This window comes from Pongo pygmaeus, chromosome 11 (assembly GCF_028885625.2).
Source record: "Pongo pygmaeus isolate AG05252 chromosome 11, NHGRI_mPonPyg2-v2.0_pri, whole genome shotgun sequence".
In the NCBI taxonomy this organism is placed as follows: Eukaryota; Metazoa; Chordata; class Mammalia; order Primates; family Hominidae; genus Pongo; species Pongo pygmaeus.
The window spans coordinates 90,483,279-90,502,620 of record NC_072384.2 but is presented as its reverse complement, the minus strand read 5'-3'; the positions used below and the strand labels follow the sequence as shown (position 1 = coordinate 90,502,620).

The window sequence follows — 19,342 nt, the reverse complement described above, 5'->3', positions numbered from 1 at the left end:
GGTCCCAGCTACTTGGGAGGCTGAGGTGGGAGGGTCACCTGAGCCCTGGAGGCACAGGTTGCAGTGAGCGGAGATCCTGCCACTGCACTCCATTCTGGGCAACAGAGAGAGACCCTGTCTCCAAAACAACAAACAGAAGTTATTCTGTTTATGGATTTGCTTGTTCTTGTTTTACAGGTGAAAATTACCAGTCCAGGCCTGTTCAGAATTGTATATATCACAGAAAGACATAATTGCCAATATCCAGAAACCATTCTATCTTTTATCAAATGTGTGATTCATAACTTTTGGATACCAAAGGAATCTAACGAAATAACCATAATCATCAATCCATACAGGGAGACTGTGTGCTTCTCTGTGGAGCCTGTCAAGAAGATATTTAAATATATGATACATGTGAATCAAAACAGTAAGTCCGATTTTATTATACTTGACTTTCTGGATTCAGTTTTTCTGGAGTAACTTTTCAATAAATTGACTTTTTTCTTCTTTTACCAACATTACATTGATAAAAAATCTTTGTTGTGTGTTTGTGTGTCTTTTTTACTCCAGTCATAGATTTCAAACTCTTCCTTGTGTTTGTGGCAGGAGTTTTTCTTTTCTTTTATGCAAGGACCCTGAGTCAGTAAGTATTCCTTTTTTTATTTTTAACTTTGTGAATGAAAGATCATTTTTGACCACATGCTAAGTATTTTCACACTATTGTGCATTTGTAGTTCTTACTTTAGGTTTTGCAAACAATAGGCCTGAAGATGGTATTGGAAAGGCCTTTGAAAACAGTAACAGTTACTTGTATAGTGTGATATGTATATGTTACAAAGTGCTTTCACATATTTTATGTATTAACATATTTTATTAGCTCTTGATAACTACGCAAGCTCTGTATTATTGTTCTCATTTTATAGATGAGAAAAGCAACATCCTTCATCACACTACTAGTTCTTATCAGGGCTGGAGATTTGTTCCCTGGTTTTCTGGTCCACACACCTTGCTCTATTACATTAGAGCCACCTACTAGATTTATGACCGTGATACAGAAGGCTGAATATAGCAAATATCTGACTCTCAGAGAAACATTATCATTTTCTTTTTTATTACTGACATGTTCTCATCTGAGAAACATATTATTCTGATGTTTTGCTTCTTGGAATTCTCTCATGAGAAAGAAATCTTTTTTTCAATATTTTACTTCTTAGCTTGTGGATTCTAGGTTAGTACCCAACACTCGTCAGCTATTCTTAACATTGTTCATTTTGAAGCTTTTCCTTATAGTATTACCAAGTGTGTTTAATGTCATCCATGAACTTTATAAACCAGATGATGCATACATAGCATGAAGAATAAAGCCTGGACTTTGAGGAGCTGGGCTGTAATCCCTAATCCTCCAGTGAGCAGATGCTGACTTAGGGAAGATTTTTTAACTTTTTGGTGCCTTAATTTTCTCCTTTCTAAAACCTGGACAAGTGCCTGCTACATGATAGGTGTTCAGTAATTATTGTCTGATTAGATCCTGAATATGAAAAATAACTCAGACATTCTGTTTTGAGTTAGTGGCAAGAAACTTACCATAAATTTCAAGTACTCATTTTGGTTGTTAAGAGTATAGGATGTAATGAGAGCTGCCATCTGAGTTTTTTGTTCTTAGTATTATTTATGACTGATGTTGCCAGGTTAAACATGTTTTGCATACTCAAAGTGCTGTTTGGCATTTAAATGGCTTTTATCTGCTTATCTTGACAGAAGCCCTACTTTCTATTACTCCTCGGGAACTGTGCTAGGTGTTCTAATGACATTAGTCTTTGTCTTGCTGTTGGTGAAAAGATTCATTCCGAAGGTAGGCATACTATGTGAAAATGAGTAAAAAATGGAAATCATGATCTTACAGACATGAAAAATAAATCAAAATTAATTCACATTATGATAGGTTCTAATTTAAACTGTGTTTCTTCATTATGTAAACTGGCTCTAAAATGTATCTTTTTCTGGAGTTCCTGATTTTATTTATTACTATATGTAGGCTTAGCTGAGTATTAAGTTTTTGTGATACTTTTTTTGAGACCCCTTTGCTTTCTCGGTAATGTGTTTTTCTTGAGTGATAGGAAGCTATTTCTATATTGAGTGAAAATTTCTATTATCTTTATAGAGCTGGGAATCTCATGATGCTGAACCATTGGGGCCTTGAATAACAGCACTGCTACATCTGGGAATTTCTTTATTATTATTAGTTCCCTAACCCACCTTCTTTTTTTTTTTTTTCAGACACAGTCTTGCTCTGTTGCCCAGGCTGGAATTTAGTGGCATGATCTTGGCTCACTGCAACCTCTGCCTCCTGGGTTCAAGTGATCCTCCCGCCTCAGCCTGCCCAGTAGCTGGGACTACAGGCACACACCACCATGCTCAGCGAATTTTTGTATTTTTTGTAGAGACAGGATTTCACCATGTTGCCCAGGCTGGTCTTGAACTCCTGAGCTCCAGCCATCTGCCTGCCTTGGCCTCCCAAAGTGCTGCAAATACAGGCGTGAGCCACCGTGCCCAGCCACACCTTCAATAAAATAACACACTGAACTTAGTTGAGGATAAATAAATAATTCATGATGGTGGTGTTGCAGTTACATTGATTAAAGTTGGCAACAGCAGCATTATTTTAAGATAAATTTATTCTTTATAACAGTGCTTATAACTCCAACTTCAGTGTACATGCAAGCCACATGGGAATCTTGTTGAAATGCAGGTTCTGATTTAGCAGTCTGCAGTGGGGCCTAGGACTCTGCCATCCCAGCAAGCTCCGTGTGATGTCCGTGTTGCTGATTTGTGGACCACACCTAAGACCCTAGGGAGTTTCTTAAATTGACTTCAAATCAGTTTGATGTAGGAGTTTCTAATACAAAAGCTTTATTTGTTTGCTTTTATTTTTATGAGAGTGAATGAACCAAAAAATATGTCATTTATTTTCTTCCACACACAGTATAGCACCTTTTGGGCTCTAATGGTTGGTTGTTGGTTTGCCTCAGTTTATATTGTATGCCAGTTGATGGAAGATCTGAAGTGGCTGTGGTATGAAAACAGGATATATGTATTAGGTAGGTAAACAGAAAAACAATACACTCTGTGATTGGTAAAACTGAGATGTACAACTAGAGGCCTTCTTTTGATAGATGTTTCTCTCCAACATCTAAATTTTCATTTTGAACTAAGGAAAGGTGCTACTAAAAATAATATTTTGTTTATCTTATTCCCATTGTTGTTGATTTCAGTTCATTTAGATTTCATTTTAGATGATTTCCCTATGACATGTTTCTTAGTTTTCTGTAGTAATGATCAAAAGAGGAAAAAAAAGTGTTTGTCCCTTTTGAATGCACATGCTTCTCAATTGTGGTTAAGCTCTAACCACATCTAACTGGTAATGTAAAAGCTTCTCTGAAAAGTGGCTGCTTCTTTCTTTCCCTTAAGTATTCATTAGGAAAGGTGAGAAATCCTAACTATAAATTACTAATGAAAACTTGACTTTTCAGAAATACAGAGGCTAAGAAACCATTTATTTTCCTTGTTTTATGTTACAAAATAAATATTTTTATTGTTTATTTTAACTAGAAAATAATGGACAATGAGAGAATCAATTTTCTCCTAACCTTTAGCACCAAATTTCTCACATAAGTTCACTTCCCTCAAAACAAAAGCAATTAAGTTTTTTGTTTTACTTGAAAATTATATATTTTTAGCTCGTTCTTCTTTTTGTGCTACTTTTAAATTACAGATATCATGGTATGCTCCCCTGAATACTGCACTATTCATCTCTAAAAAACAAGAGCCTTTTCCTATATAATCAGTTAATTATTATCTGAAAAATAATTACATAAAATCATCTATTACCCAGGCCATGATAAAATTTCCAATTCTTGATGGCTTATATAAACTAGAATATGGTCCAGAACCACATTTAGTATCTGTTTTGTCCTGTAAATTGCTTTTAATCCGTAGCAGTTCTTTTTTCATCATAGTGATATGCTAAAGAAACCAAGCTTGTCCTATAGAATGTCCACCTTCTAGATTTATCTGATTACCCCTTTATGGTAGAATTTAACATATTCTTCTCTTCTGCGTATTTTCTGTAAACTGGAAATTAGACCTCAAGGCTTGGTTAGATATAAATTAAACACTCAAGATAGAATACCTAAGAGGTGATGGGCACTTCATCTTGGATCATACCCAGAGACACAGAATAGGTTATAGTCTCACCATTGTAATGATGAGACTGAACATTAGATTCAGAGGGTGACTCCTTCCACTGTAAAATTACCTTTTCCTTTTATGACAAGAAGGTAAAAATAAAAAATAGGGTTTGTAGCCGATGGTGACATACAACTATGACTTCTTCCTGACCAAAGTAACCATGATAACATTTTAGTGCAGCGAGGGTGCTGGACTAAAACACAGACATACTTATGTATCATCATAATAATGAGTGTACATCCCAAATTATTGCGAAAGTCAGCCTAGTATCTCATATGGAAGGGATAACACCCTACGTGCATTTTTCAACCTTACTTAATGGGGTAAAAAACACAAAAATTAAGGTTCTCTAATAGTTTTTACCTTTAAGTCAAGGCTCTGCCAGGTTTTTCACATAATGTCTCAAATTCAAATTTATATTATTTTACCTCTTCCACTTTTCCAGGCTATGTCTTGATAGTTGGATTTTTCAGCTTTGTTGTTTGTTACAAGCATGGGCCCCTTGCAGACGACAGGAGCAGAAGTCTTCTGATGTGGATGCTACGACTCCTCTCCCTGGTTCTGGTCTATGCTGGTGTGGCCGTGCCTCAGTTTGCCTATGCAGCCATAATCCTCCTCATGTCCTCCTGGAGTCTGCACTACCCACTGAGAGCACTCAGTTATATGAGGTGGTATGTATCATTTTTTCCCCCAGCAAATTTGACATTTTGAGCTCTAGTTTTATTATTTGGGAGAGTTTTTGCACACATCATGTTAATCTCATAATTACATTTGATCTGGAGATTTCATTCTGAGCAAGATTGGGGGTGTAGGGGAAGAGAGCTCCAAGCATCTGATCCCATCTTCATGGCTAGTCTTCATTAATCGTTCAGAGCTGTACTACCAATTACCAGGTAATTAGAGCTCACTCAGAATTCACTAGAGTCAGTGGCAGAAGTACTTGGACTCTGGGTTAACTAAAATATCTTCTTTTATTCAACACTTTCTTTAATTAGAGTCAAAGACTGCTTTAGTGGTATCAGCTGTGCTTATGAGATACGAATTAGGAAACAGAAATGAATCATAAATGATTGAAAGGTATTATTTGTATTTAGGACTTTCTTTTCTCTTAGATTTTAAGTTAAGGCTTACGGCCTTTGAAGTATAAAAAGAAAAATGAAGTAACCTCTATTGTGACAGCTTTGTTATGTTTCTCCTCAGTCATTGAGTCTGAGCAGCTGTTTTCACATCAGGTGCACAGATGGAAATGGTTCTTGCCCTTGAGGTATACTTGCTAGGCATAGGCATACATTTCTATCTCTTGTAAGTATTAAAATGGAGACTTGCCCAGGAACCAAGGGTATACAGAGAAAGCCAAGAGAGCTTTCCTGGAGGAGATATTACTACGCTGAATCTTAAAGAATGAATAAAAATAACCAGATGAATAAATGCAGAGGGCTTTCCTGATGGAGAGAAAGCCCAGTTTGGTACCATCAGGAGGTAGGCAGTGCTGTCAGTGCAGCAAGCATGGTGGGCATGGGCCAGATGCATGGCAGCCATGCTAAGCAACCTAGTCCAGTCCTGTACACAGTGGGGTTTAACCACGAGACATTTTAGTTGGTCCACTCTGACTGGTGCCTCTACAGCAGTTATCAAACCAGTTGCTTAGGACCCAGGCAGATACTATGGTGAGTGATGCTGAGCAGGGGTAAGGCAGCAGTAACCAGGAGGACTGTGGGAAACTCTGCAAAGCAACCTCATTGAAAATGGGGCTGTTACCACTCAGCTTGAGCTGATTGCTCTTGTGTGGGAATATGAGTCCTGTATTGCCAGATCTGCTGGTTTTCTAGAAAAATTGGAAATGGAAATTAGGATTAGAATGTGAAATCTCAGGATTTTTAAGTGTTGGCATTTAAAAATAAAAATAATTAAAAATAAAAATACATTGAACAAACAAAAAATCACACCAGAGACCATAAATACTCATTGGCCGGTGGGATGTGGCTCATCTGTCTTCTGGCACAGCAGATGGATATAAAGGGGAGGCCCCTGTGGCAGGAGAACAGTTATCAGACATCACAGTGGTCCAGGTGAGAGATGATGAGGGCCTAGGGTAGGACCATGAGACCAAGGCTAGAAGAGGGAGTGAATCAATGTTCAAGAGGTAAAATTGGCTGTGAGGAAGGATACTATGGTGACTGGTAGTTTATGGAACTGGTGACTGTGTGTGTGTGGGGCAATATCACAGGGTTAAAATTGCACCATTGACAGGACAGGGAGCCCACACAGAAGATGCTGGCGGGGCTGAAAGGCAGCAGGGCAGGGTTGGAGGGTTGATGCTGACTGGGTCTCTCTTTGCCCCATCTGCCCGAGGCAAACAGTGACTCGGAACACCAGAGGTCTTTTGTCAGTGAGGCTGGTCCCCCAACATCTTCCAGGTCCCTGGCCCTTTGCCAGGCTTGTGGCCTGAGGAACTCAGGATAGAGTTCCTTCTTCCTTCCCTTTAACCATCCAGCTCCCTGTCAAGAGCAAAGTGTGTTCTGCACAATGGTTCTTTTGTGCACTAGCTGTATTCTATAATAATCAAAATGTACTCTAACTTCCTCAACTTAAAATTTTGCTAGTGAATAATTATATAAAGAACTAGGGAATGAAACAGGAACTTATAGGTTAAATAACACACCAGAGAAATAATACCTTGATTTTGTATCGTACTTTCTAGTTGCAAAGAGCTGTTTACTTATATTTTAATAGTATATGGTAACTACTCTTTTGATTATCCTTATTGAACACCTACTATAGGGCACTTACAGTGCTAAGAACCCTACACAAAATATCTCATTTAACCTGTACAGTGACCTATGAAGTAGATGAGGGAGATATTATTGCTTTCATTTTTATTTTTTTCATAGAGCAAAGTGAGGCTCTGAACTGTTAAGGAATTCCCCAAGTTCATATAGTGAATAAACCTTAAAGCCAGGACTGTGTCCAGGTCTTCTGACTCAGCATCCAGGGTTTTTCCTTCAGGGAAACCATGCACAGGTATTCAGAAAAGCAGAAGGAAATTATATCACTGTTTCCTTGATCTAGCTCATCAACTGTAAGATCTTTAAAAGATAATAGATTTATTCAGTCCCAACCCTCAAGAAAAAAATATATATATATTTAAATATATATTATATAAATATAATATCATAATAATTCTGATGCTCATTTATATTTGGAAATCTCTGGTTAAATTTAAAACCACTGCAAAATATTTTTAAAAACTCATTATAAATAAAACAAATGTTTTATGCCGGGCGCAGTGGTTCATGCCTGTAATCCCAGCAGTTTGGGAGGCTGAGGTGGATGGATCATGAGGTCAAGAGTTTGAGACCAGCCTGACCAACATGGTGAAACCCCATCTCTACTAAAAAATACAAAAATTAGCCGGGCATGGTGGTGTGCATCTGTAATCCCAGCTACTCAGGAGGGTGAGGCAGGAGAATTGCTTGAATCCCAGAGGCAGAGGTTGCAGTGAGCTGAGATTGTGCCACGGCACTCCAGCCTGGGCAACAGAGCGAGACTCTGGCTCAAAAAAAAAAAAAAAAAAATTAAATTAAAAAAATAAAATAAAACAAATGTTTTAAAAACCTTATTATTGTTACTATTTTTATGAGATTCTTAGATTCCTAAATTTTTAGATTCCTACATTTTATGAGATTTAGGATTTTCTTGGCTGGAAAAAGAAAGTTCTAATCATGATCCACTCATCATGTAATAAAGGAAAAATTACTATAAATTTTGTACAATATTTGCTCTTTCTCTCTAGGATTAGTCAGAATCACCACCACTAGGTGGAAGTGATACCCCACAAATCCTCCCAGGTTCTTGGTGTGGAGAGTAAATGGTCAATGTTCTAGAGGGTCTGCATAAAAGGACATCTCAAAAGCTTGCTTCTATTAGTGCCCAAGAAAATCAACAGGCCAAGCATAAAAAATAAAAAGCTTTTAATTGCCTCTGTGATTAGAAATCACCGAGAAAGAAAAATACAATTAACATCTGTATCAGAAATTGATTCTCAAATGCCTTAGGACATTATTTATGATAGTCCAGGAAATGGGGAAATACACTATTAGGCCCAAACTACATGTTCTCTATACCTCAGTCATGATAACAGCAATAAAAAAGTATAGATATGATATAGAGGAAGTTAAGAAGTATTATTACTTTTACCATCTAAGAAATGTATTTTTGTAAATCTTTTTTTTTTTTTTGAGACGGAGTCTCCCTCTGTCGCCCAGGCTGGAGTGCAGTGGCGCAATCTCGGCTTACTGCAACCTCTGCCTCCTGGGTTCACGCCATTCTCCTGCCTCAGCCTCCCAAGTACCTGGGACTACAGGTGCCCACCACCATGCTTGGCTAATTTTTTATATTTTTAGTAGAGACAGGGTTTCACCGTGTTAGCCAGGATCGTCTCAGTCTCCTGACCTCGTGATCTGCCTGCCTAGGCCTCCCAAAGTGCTTGGATTACAGGCGTGAGCCACCGAGCCCGGCCTATTTTTGTAAATCTTAAGGATTGAATTAGGCAGTAATCCTGCAACCACATGCCATGTTTTAGGAAAATGAAGCAGTGGTTTACATCAAAAGAGCTGGTGGTGAAGTATCTTACAGAAGACGAGTACAGGGAGCAAGCTGATGCTGAAACGAACAGCGCTCTGGAGGAGCTGCGCCGGGCCTGCAGAAAACCCGACTTCCCCTCATGGCTGGTCGTCTCCAGACTCCACACTCCTAGCAAGTAAGTCCCACTCTGCTGCTCGGACCATAGTTTAGTTCAGAATGATTTTAAAAATAATATGATGGTTTGGTACAGGCACTTCAGGGTAGAAATAGACTATTTCCCTGGATAACAGATGATGTGGAAGTTGTCAGAGGTCCCTTTTCTCAGTACTGACTTTGCACAGTAGAACTGCTGATGTCAGAATAAATATTTATCTGATGTTTTATAGGGAAGGCTATAAAGATAACTTCCCTATGTGAAGGGAAGGCGGAATAGGATGTGTGACCTTCTTCTCATCCTATTGGTGGGGAAAATCTTTTTTGTTTTGTTTTGTTTTAGACGGAGTCCTGCTCTGTCGCCCAGGCTGGAATGCAATGGTGCAATCTCAGCTCACTGCAACCTCCGCCTCCCAGGTTCAAGCGATTCTCCTGCCTCAGCCATCTGAGTAGCTGGGATTACAAGGTGTGGGCGCCACCATGCCCAGCTAATTTTTGTATTTTCAGTAGAGATGGGGTTTCACCATGTTGGTCAGGCTGGTCTCTAACTCCTGACTTTGTGATCCACCTGCCTTGGCCTCCCAAAGTGCTGGGATTACAGGCATGAGCCACCGCACCCAGCTGGAAAATCATTTTTAAAGTTCACTAAAAAAGACGTCTGTCCCAACATTTTTCCTTATTGCTTTCTCTTCCTCATAACTTTATCCAAATAACAGTGCCCTCAAATTAAAGATGGAAGGGGGAAAGTATTTGACACAAAATAATGAATAATAATAAATTCAAACTAATAAAAAATAGAGACAAGAAGGAATTAGAAAACAGGAGTACATTCGGCTTACTTAGTGCTTATACATCTGCCCTAATTCTCTGCCCTTTCCATGAATAGCTGTCTTTAGAGGGATCATATAAGCCATTCACATTTTTACACCCACTGTGTAAATGCCACCCTGTATTGATGCAAAGTCAAATTTAATTAAAGAGGATAAATAGCAAGGGAACTTGTTATCTTTCAAATAAACCTTCCTGAGATAACATTAACTTTATTTAAAACAAAAAACTTATTAGATTTGCAGACTTTGTTCTTGGAGGAAGCCACTTGTCACCTGAAGAAATCAGTCTGCATGAAGAGCAGTATGGCCTTGGGGGTGCCTTCTTGGAAGAGCAGCTCTTTAACCCGAGTACTGCCTGACATGCGACCTTCAAGTTGACTTCATTCTGGACAAGGAAGTGGGCAAAGGGCAGGGATTCTATTAGAGTTAGGCAGAACTGTTCTAGTGAACAGTGGCAAAAACATTTGCTGTGGAGAAAAACAAGTCATTCTGGAAAGGAAAACCAACCCATTTTGAAGATAACTTAGCATTCTTGGTGAGTTCTGCTACTTATTGTACTGTAGGTGGATACCAAAATTCTGTGACAGCCACTACCACTTTCCTTGAATGAAGACTTTCATTAGGAACAGGGGAATGTCATTGTTCTTCAAGGGGCTAGTAAGCATGAACAGGTGCTTTGTCGACACTGGGGCACTAAATCTGCTCTTAATCCCCTGAACCTGTGTCAGAAGACGCTGCAATACTCTTCCTATATTTCATCAGTATAAGTCCTTAAGGAGACCTGAGACATGCTGGACCAGTGTTTTCCAAAGTACAGCTCACAGGCTACTACCAAGTGTTGGTCAATAAAGGTATTCTGAGGTCAACTAAGATTGATATAAAGTTAAACTAATGTATTTCAGTACCTCTCGGAGGCATTCATAATGCTCATGTGCACTGTGAATCTCCCAAAGGGGAGAAATTGTGTGCTGCAGTTTCTCGCTTAATTTGACCGCAGAACTCTTTTTCATGAGATTAATATTCCTTGGAACACATGTTTGGAAAATGCTAATGGTGGTGGAACTGAGCTCTGGAGAGGTTAAATAACTTGTGCAAGACCACATTGAGATGCAGCACTGGTAGAAATCCAGCCCTGATGTATCCTTTGACTCAGGTAGACAAGATCTTCAGGTGCAAGCTTAGGAGCCATCTCCCTACAGCCATGGGCCTCACAATGTTGGTGGCTTTACGTTTTATTTTTCAATAATGGCCAACTTGCTATTTAACTGTGATAAAGGGAAATGTTTCTTAAGACATTTTAAAAAGCTTTTTATACATAAGATTTTTATATACATATGTAAGGATTAGATACTATGATTACTTTTTTTTGTACTTTGAAATTGAAGGCACTTAAGCTCTTGTGACATTTTGAATTGACTGATCCATTTAAAAAATTGTTTAGCTATAGGTGTTTGTAACAATTTCTTACAAAACGATTTTTTTCCTTGATTCATGATATTAAACTCCAGAGTGAAATGAGGGGCTATGAGCTTTGACCCTGAGGAAAGAAGGCCAAAACATAGATCTGAGGAAAGATTTGAACATGGCAAGACAATCTCAGGGTTAAGATGTTGCTAAGTTGATTGAGAATCAAAATCAGGCTTTTTTTTCCTGTGATGGGATCATAAAAATAATCTTTTTATCAGGACAAGGGTTATGGGGGAAGGATAGACAGAATTTTGGCACTGCTGCTTTCCTGAGCCAAATTTAGTAGTTTTTCTAAATCATGAAAAAAGAGCATGACTATCCATCTGGAACTTTCTAGATTGATTTTCAAATGATAGTTCCTCTTTGAAGTATTTACAGGTCTGTTTTTGCCAGACATCTTTTCATACTGGGAACTTTTTTTTTTGTAATATCCACTAAAGTTAATCTGCCTTTATATAGACTTCGATTTTTAAAAACCAAAGGATATATTTCCCATTCAGATTTATGGTAACTATTTTACGAGTAAATAGAAGTTTGAACATTTTTCTTATGGTTTAATCTGTTTTTTTAAATTGTATTTATTGGTGATATAAATGTATCAGATTTATCAGTGCCTGTGCTCACCAAGTTTGTCTCCTAAGAGGCAGTTTGTGTGCTACAACATATGCGTATGAGTAAATAACACATGAACAATCTGCTGGGGCTGCCAGGTATATCCCAGCCAGGACAGCCACTGGGCCAGGGGGAAGAGGTACTGCCGAGGGAAGGAAGCAGCTCTTCATGGGCAGCTAGCGAGGTGTAACCATCACAATAAAAACAGCCAAAGAGAGAAGAACAACAGCAGTCCTTGAGGATATTGTTTTCCATGTTTATTTTTAGAGGAAATCATAGGTTTATCAGTTTCTGCTTTGTGACTACTGTGAGAAGCTAAACAATTAGAAGCATTACTTGTGATATTTTTAGTGTATTTATGTTGTTTTCATTTGATTTGGGGGTGTATTATAGTACTGATCACAGTTCTAATCCCCATCAAGCAATGTACAGATAACTCTTGTAAGAAATGTTTCCCTCCTTTCTTTCCTCCCTTCCCTTCTCTTTCTCCCTCACCTCCTCTCTCCTCTCCTCCTCCCTTTTTAAAGGCCTTTGAACAGTTTAAACCACCACTCAATAAAATGGCTCTGCGCTTCACAGGTGGTTGGAAGTTGGCTTTGTGCTTCACACACCATAGGTGTATAATTATGGAGCCTAACAGATCCCTTTGTTATGTTATTGCTTATGCTTGGTGCCTACAAAAGCTTACTGTTGTTAGCAAGTTGGACTGTTTGACACCAGATGTGTGGGTGAGATATAGTGTAGGTGGCTATGCTTAAACAATCGTATCATTCAAGTGTTATTTTTACAAGGTTTTAAAACACATTTTACATATCACAAAAAATGCTTTGTGAATTACTTGTATGGTTTGCTAGTAATACCTAGGGCTGAATTACAGGGGAATGTCCATCTGACATGAAGGACAATATTTCAATTTATGACTTTTTAAAAAAATCTGGAAATTTCAGATATTTAGATTTTAAGAGGGTTTGGAATAGATGATGGATTACATAAAAATATCTAAATATGTGGAGGAATTAAGATCCTGAAATGATGTTAACTAAAGAAATGCTCTTTTACATTATTCTATGTGTGATTGTTTCCCAGACTGAGAGATGTACAGTTTTATAAATTAGCTTTTCTTGTCCAACTGACAGCAAGATAGACAACATAATGGATGTGGAAGTTTGAAGACACCTGCGGGAAGACAGAGAGGTACTTTTAGGTGACAACAGGAGCAAGCTGCCTTCTGAGAGAGCCTGCTGGGTGGCATGACATTGAAGAGTGAACTATTTGGGTGTGACTGTTAGCCTTATTGACTCAGAACCCTGCTTTTTGTTATTGCACCATAAGACCTGTCTCTTGTTAGTCAATTCATATAGTTGGTACAGGTAGTGATTCACAACCAAAAATATAACTAGCATAAGGATAAAAACACTTGAATTGATATGACCAGCAGATTCTCTCTCAGAAGACAGATTTACAAGGGGTCAAATTATAATAAGGTGGCCACTTGGTGAACTGAAACAAAACAAAGGGAGCTTGTTATATAATTCACATGGTTAATGTCATGAGGCCAAAGAGTTTGATGCAGATGCCACCCCCCACCCCAATGGGGCTAGCTAGCCTTGTTAATGGGATGAGATACCAGGTCTGTTGACAAAGACCACCCCTTCCTTTATGCAGGTCCTGCCAACTTTTTCCTCTCTGTGACTGCTGTTTTTCTAATCTTCATTATTGACCAACATCCCACCCCCTCTGATGGGCATATTTTTACTCAGATATGTTAAAATCTTTAGTCTTTCTCTGGCCTAGGAGTTGGATTATCTTTTAAAGGTAACTATTTTTTTTTGTTACGATCCCTCAATGTGAAACCTTAATAGGTCACCAGAGATTTGAAATGAATACTATACTTATCTAATATAAATCTTGGAAGATGCAGTTAGTGGGTAGCTTCTCTTTATTATTTAAATAATTTGAGGCATCTGTTTTTTTAGATTTGGTCATTTTTCCAAAAAAGACTGATTGAAAAGAGAAAGGGAAAGAATACCAACATTGACTAGAGATCCATCAGGCACTATATGAGGCACCTTCGATACCTCTTAATTTGCACCTCATGACCACTCTGTGATGTTTTGGTATTTTCATTTTACAGATGAGGAAAGACCCAGAGAAGGTAGGAGAAAGTTGCTGAAGGACACATATAGCTAAAGTGGTAGAATCAGAATTCAAGCCCCCATATGTCTGCTTCCAGGGCTCATATTCTACTTCCTTTATTACCATCTTTTTAAGAAAGTTAAGGAAATGACACCATGGATAATGCATTCAAGAACTGACTACATCTGCTGATGTTATACACATACCAGTCATTTGTGCCCCGCAGCGATGGACACTGTAGTCTGTGGCTCTTGTCAGTGCTTCTCAGACTGTCTGAGGTGATGGACCAATTTCCCTCTAGTTCATCACAAGTAATACTTTTGTTAAGATACACCAAATTATTAGAAAAATGAAATAATCTTTAAAAGAAAAGACATACAGAATATAAGCACGATGATCATGTCATGACAATGTCAACTTGCCATACATATTTTGAAATGTCTAATTTCTATGTTGTCACATACCAGCAGTAGTTTGACAGCACCAGTCGTTGAGCACACTTTGAGTAGCACTGGTCTACATGTTATTTTTCTAAGATGCCAGTGATCTTTTCAGGAAACAAAAGAAATCCTGACCTTTTTCAAATGTAAGTTTACAATTTAAAAGAATAGCATCCTACACTGACTATTGGAGAGAGTATGGTATATAATTTGTTAAATGATTATAAAATTGTTTACTTTTGTTGACACCTCTAAGAAGAAAAAGAAAAATGAAAATTATGGAATTTATAACCTCTCTCAGCAGACTTTTGCACTTTATGGAATTCTCATCGTCATCATTTTTTTCCATCCTCTTCAACTTACGTTTCGCTTAATTTTATCTCTTAACTAACTCATATCCCCAACCACTTAATGTTTACAATGCATGTTGGAATTGAATGCCTTATTGTACAGCTTACTAGATATAGGTAAATATGTATAGTATGGCACTGTAGATTGAGAGAATGGAATATGATTATAGATTTAAATGGCAATAAAATAATAGAACTAGACCCTGGTTGGGGAAATGAGACAGCGCTCCTCCTGCCCCGGGCTCTTTGCTACACAACAATGGCAGTATTTATGGAGCACACACTGTGTGTCAGATAACTCATTTTAAACATCAATCACTTCCGTTTTACAGAGGTGGGTCCTGAGGCCCAGAGATGTTATATATGTGTGTGTAAGTTCTCACTGGCAGAGCTGGGACTCAAATGCAAACAGTGTGACTCCAGGGCGCATACTCCTAACCCCAATATTGTAAGGTCCTTGGGTTGCCATCTAAAAACTGGGACTTTCCTGGAGCCACAGTGGGGGACAAGTGGTCTTATATTAGCTGCTTGAAGCAGATGGCAGCTGGTTGAGAGTTAGGTACACAGCTGGACTGGCACTTAGCTGGACTGGCTCACTTTCCCCCCATGTTAGACATCAGCAAGTTTCCAGTTACTCCCTTATAAGAAGCCACAGTTTGTCCTGGCATAATGTAAATTACTTTCTGAGATCTGACAAACCACTCCCCCTTTCACCCCTTTTCTGTCCCCACCTAGGCACCAGCCTCTCTCCCAACTGCCCCATGGTTTGGAATTCTTAAGCCAGATATTCTCAAGGCTTTGCTAAACAAGCCCAGGAGTGGTTTGGGGCTTCAGAAGTAGCTTTGTCTTGTCTCCATGCTCCAAAGGGCTGAAGAACTTCCAAATGGAAAATCACCTCTTTCTTCCCTACAGTCACTGTCAAAGCATACCCTCATTTTCAAAGAATTAACATAACCTTAAGCTCTAACCTCTCACACTGAAGCTGAGGAAACAGGCCCAGAGATCTCCCGAAGGGATCTCTTCCTGTATACCCGTGCTGTCCAATATGGTAGCCTTGAGCCACGTGTGGCTATTTAAAATTAGAAACCTAATTCCCCAGAAAATTAGCCACATGTCAGTTGTTTAATAACCACATATGGCTTATGGTTACCATACTGGACAGTGTAAATAAAGAACTTCCCATCTTCCCAGTAAGTCCTACCGGACAGTGCTATCCTACGATGCCATTGCCTTGGATACAGAGCTGTGGGTGTGTCTGCTTTCCCCTCCTGATTCCCATGGCCCTGGCCAGAGTCCCTACCAACCTCTGGGTTTCCTGTGCAGAGTTATCAGTCCAGCCAACTCACCTGCAGAGTGTAAAGGGTCTGGTGTACCTACATTTCACAAAGCATCAGGAATTTGAAGGATTTCTAGGAATCTAGGAATATCTAGAAATCCTAAATGGAAATACAACCACACACATACACATATCAGGTATGTATGGTAATGGTTCAGGCTGGGCTGCTTTATGGCTTCCTCTGCCACAACAGATGCAGGGAATGGCCTCCCTGCCTCCTGGGGTGGGGGAAGGTGCTAAGCGGACCAGGGCTTTGACATTAGGAAGATTTGAGTTTGAATCCTGGCTTTATGACCTTGATCTCATAACTTAAACTGTTAGCTTCAGAATTCTGTTTAAAATGGGGATAGTGACAGGAACACCTCCAGTTTTTGTTAAGGGCAAAATGATAATCTCATCAGCACACTACAAGCACCCAATATCCACGAATGTGGTTCCCTTTTTCTAGATTCCCTGCTGAACTCCAAATTGGCCGAGAGGAATATTGCCTAAGTAATGGTCTCAGTACCTCAGCAGTACTGGAAGGAACTGCCAATTAGAGGGAAGCTATTAGCCAACTATCCACTTCATATGACCCATGGCAGGATTAATAAGCCAGTAAAGCAGGGTTGCTCTTCCTGTGAATTCCTTAACACTTTTCATGAGGTTTACTGCCTGCTGGACAATGTATGTATTATAATCTATTCCTAAGACTTGAGGAATAGTTTAATAATTAGCAATTAACCGCTTTGGATCCACACAAGCTCAGCACTCGATAATTTACTGTTTCTACAACCATAGGAGAAAGAGTAGGAAGTAAGTCATTAAGGCAGTGATTACCAGCCTGGGCTCTGTGACACCCCTGCGTGTGTTGAGGGATCTCAAGAGGGGTTACAAAATCTCAAATCAAAATTTAATTTGAATTCACTTTAATATTTTTTAAGGTAGCATATGGCACTTTGGGGACAGGAAGAAAAAGTCACAAAGTCCACAAACCCATGAAGGTGTCAGCTCACAAGGCTGGAAATGACTGCATTATTGATTCTGCTGTCACAGTAAATGTTCCATAACAAAGGCATGTTGAATTTGGTCTCATTCATTACAGAGTATAGGACTTTTGTTTGGTCACATCTTTATCATTTAAGAAACATTTAAAAATGGTATTTATTTTTATTTCAACATGTCAACTGTGCATTTCCAAAACAGCAGGCTTTTCAAAGGAATAAATCAGAACTGTAAACACAAGATACAGTATAAGTTTTTGACTTCCTACAGTCAGTTTCACAAATCCACATACTGTACATTCATAGGTGAGGTTAAGCCTGTCACCCATTTCTTTATTTCTATAATTACACAAGCATAATAAATACATCTGATTTTAAAGGTCACTTAAAATGAGTCATAATTTACAGTACAGTACGTTTCAGTTCAAGTGCAAAAAATAACTATTTACTGAATTCTATTTCTTTCAGTTATTTTATTTTTAAGCTGTGTTTTGTGGTGAAGCTAGACATCCAAGTGTAGAATTTCTTATCCCAAATGCAGTATTGGGCAGAACTATGGTGTCATGGAGAAGCCCTCACTTTACAATTGATCCTGTCTAATCAGGGTCAGAGGGTAAGGTGAGTTGCTCATTTCTAACTGTTCTTTTCTTTCCTCTCTCTCCTGTGCTCATCCACAGCTATTATAAATTATATAATTCACCTTTATTCAGCTAAAACAGTGTTCCCTTTTCCATACTCCCCCCCAGGTTTCCTGTTAACCTCTGCTTTGATTTTTAGTGGCAAGCTTTACGTGTGATCCACCCAGCCACTGTTCTGGCTGCAGTTGTAATGTTTGCAGTTGCATACATTACATTGTCCAGTGTCTGACTGTGTCTTCATGAGAACGAATATACTGAGATTTTCTTTCTTTAGTCATTGGAAAGTATAGTTGCTACTTATTGCCATCCTTCCCATTCATGGTTTCCTATTTACCACCTTTTCCTCACCAAAAACAAAACAAAACTGACCCAATATGTAATTTCTAAAAATTGTATCCCTCCCCCAGGCACTTAAATCTTATACTGTGATTTGTAAATAGTACTGCTTATTTAAAGGAACTCTTAGGAATTCAGTGATTTTTGTGTGTTTCATTCCCTCAGCTAATTAGAGCCTGAATCACTATACGATAGTAAATAGTGAGAGAGGCTATTTACAGTATCAATATATTTAGTAAACTCTTGTCTATCAAGCCACAGGATACTGAGTTGGTTGGTTGATTTGAAATAATCCCTTGTTTCTGTTTTTTTTGTCAAAGCCCATTTAAAACAAAAGGCATTTTTAAGCTCAGCTTAGCTTGCAGTAGTTAATAATAGCTTCTGTTGCTCAAACAATTATTTCCATTATATACCATACACATATAAAAATATATTTGCTAAAGATATGTAAAGTTTCTGATAAAACTTTTAACTTCATTTTTTAACTTTAACTTTTAACTTTATTTTTAACAAAAGCACATGTGCTGCTAACTTTTATCTGGTTACTTTTTAAATAAATCTTGTAATTTTTTAAATGGTTCTCTTCAAGAAAAAAGAAAGTATAGATTAATTCTATCTCTTCCCAGTTTGTATTAGGAACCAAATAAGAATAAATAATCAGAAGAGGGAAATTATATCCACATTCACCTCGAAACACTTTCATTCCCTCCACTTACTTAGTATAACTGCCGGTTTCAACTCTTACTGCACTGGCAGAGAAATTCTATCATCCTTAACCTAACCAAGCGAAGAACTGAAAGTCCTCATTGAACTCCATTTCCCTGTTGTAATTCCAATGAGATTACGAAAGTTTACCTTTTCCTGCCAATATGTACTGTAGCTCCTGTGTGTGTGTTTCCATGTTAATGAGTTTAGATATTTAGAAGCATATGCAGTGCTGTGCTCCTCCAGGGGAGGCGTATCCTGGCTGGGGGGCCTCACCCTGTGTCCTGGCTGAGGAGCCTGATTCCATGCAGGGTGTGAGATGAGCAGGATGCCCTCAGTGTCCTCCCGCGGCCAGCTGAGCCTGCTGCTCTTCACTCTCCTCTGTGTGCGGGTCCACACTGGGGTGAGCGGGGCTGGTCTGCGTCTGAGATGCTGCTGCGTCAGGGGATGGCTGGTTTCTAGATGGGTCAGAGTGAGTCTCACATGGGACAGGCTGGGCTCTACCAGCAGGAGAATTTTCCCTATTCTCATTGGTCCCCTGG

At 38.8% G+C, this 19,342-nt stretch overlaps 2 protein-coding genes across 6 annotated transcripts in view; one reads left to right on the top strand and one right to left on the bottom strand.

Annotated features, from left to right (window-relative positions):
* The window catches only part of NEMP2 (nuclear envelope integral membrane protein 2), an 80,171-nt gene that overhangs the window by 15,398 nt on the left and 45,431 nt on the right, over positions 1 to 19,342 (top strand). Inside the window, exons 3-9 of one of the 3 annotated variants that reach the window (XM_054476792.2) lie at positions 178 to 409; positions 553 to 625; positions 1,741 to 1,834; positions 2,966 to 3,080; positions 4,676 to 4,901; positions 8,813 to 8,989; positions 10,033 to 12,452. In XM_054476792.2, coding sequence (XP_054332767.1) covers positions 178 to 409; positions 553 to 625; positions 1,741 to 1,834; positions 2,966 to 3,080; positions 4,676 to 4,901; positions 8,813 to 8,989; positions 10,033 to 10,156 — 1,041 coding nt within the window. In that variant the 3' untranslated portion in view covers positions 10,157 to 12,452. Of the gene's footprint in view, positions 1 to 177; positions 410 to 552; positions 626 to 1,740; positions 1,835 to 2,965; positions 3,081 to 4,675; positions 4,902 to 8,812; positions 8,990 to 9,310; positions 12,453 to 19,342 lie in introns of those variants that run through there. The other 2 variants (XM_054476794.2, XM_054476795.2) reach the window with 2 other exon arrangements.
* Positions 17,268 to 19,342, bottom strand: part of MFSD6 (major facilitator superfamily domain containing 6) — a 91,000-nt gene continuing 88,925 nt past the window's right edge. For all 3 annotated transcript variants that reach the window (XM_054476787.2, XM_054476785.2, XM_054476786.2), the window contains one exon: positions 17,268 to 19,338. In XM_054476787.2, coding sequence (XP_054332762.1) covers positions 19,328 to 19,338 — 11 coding nt within the window. In that variant the 3' untranslated portion in view covers positions 17,268 to 19,327. The remainder of the gene's footprint in view (positions 19,339 to 19,342) is intronic.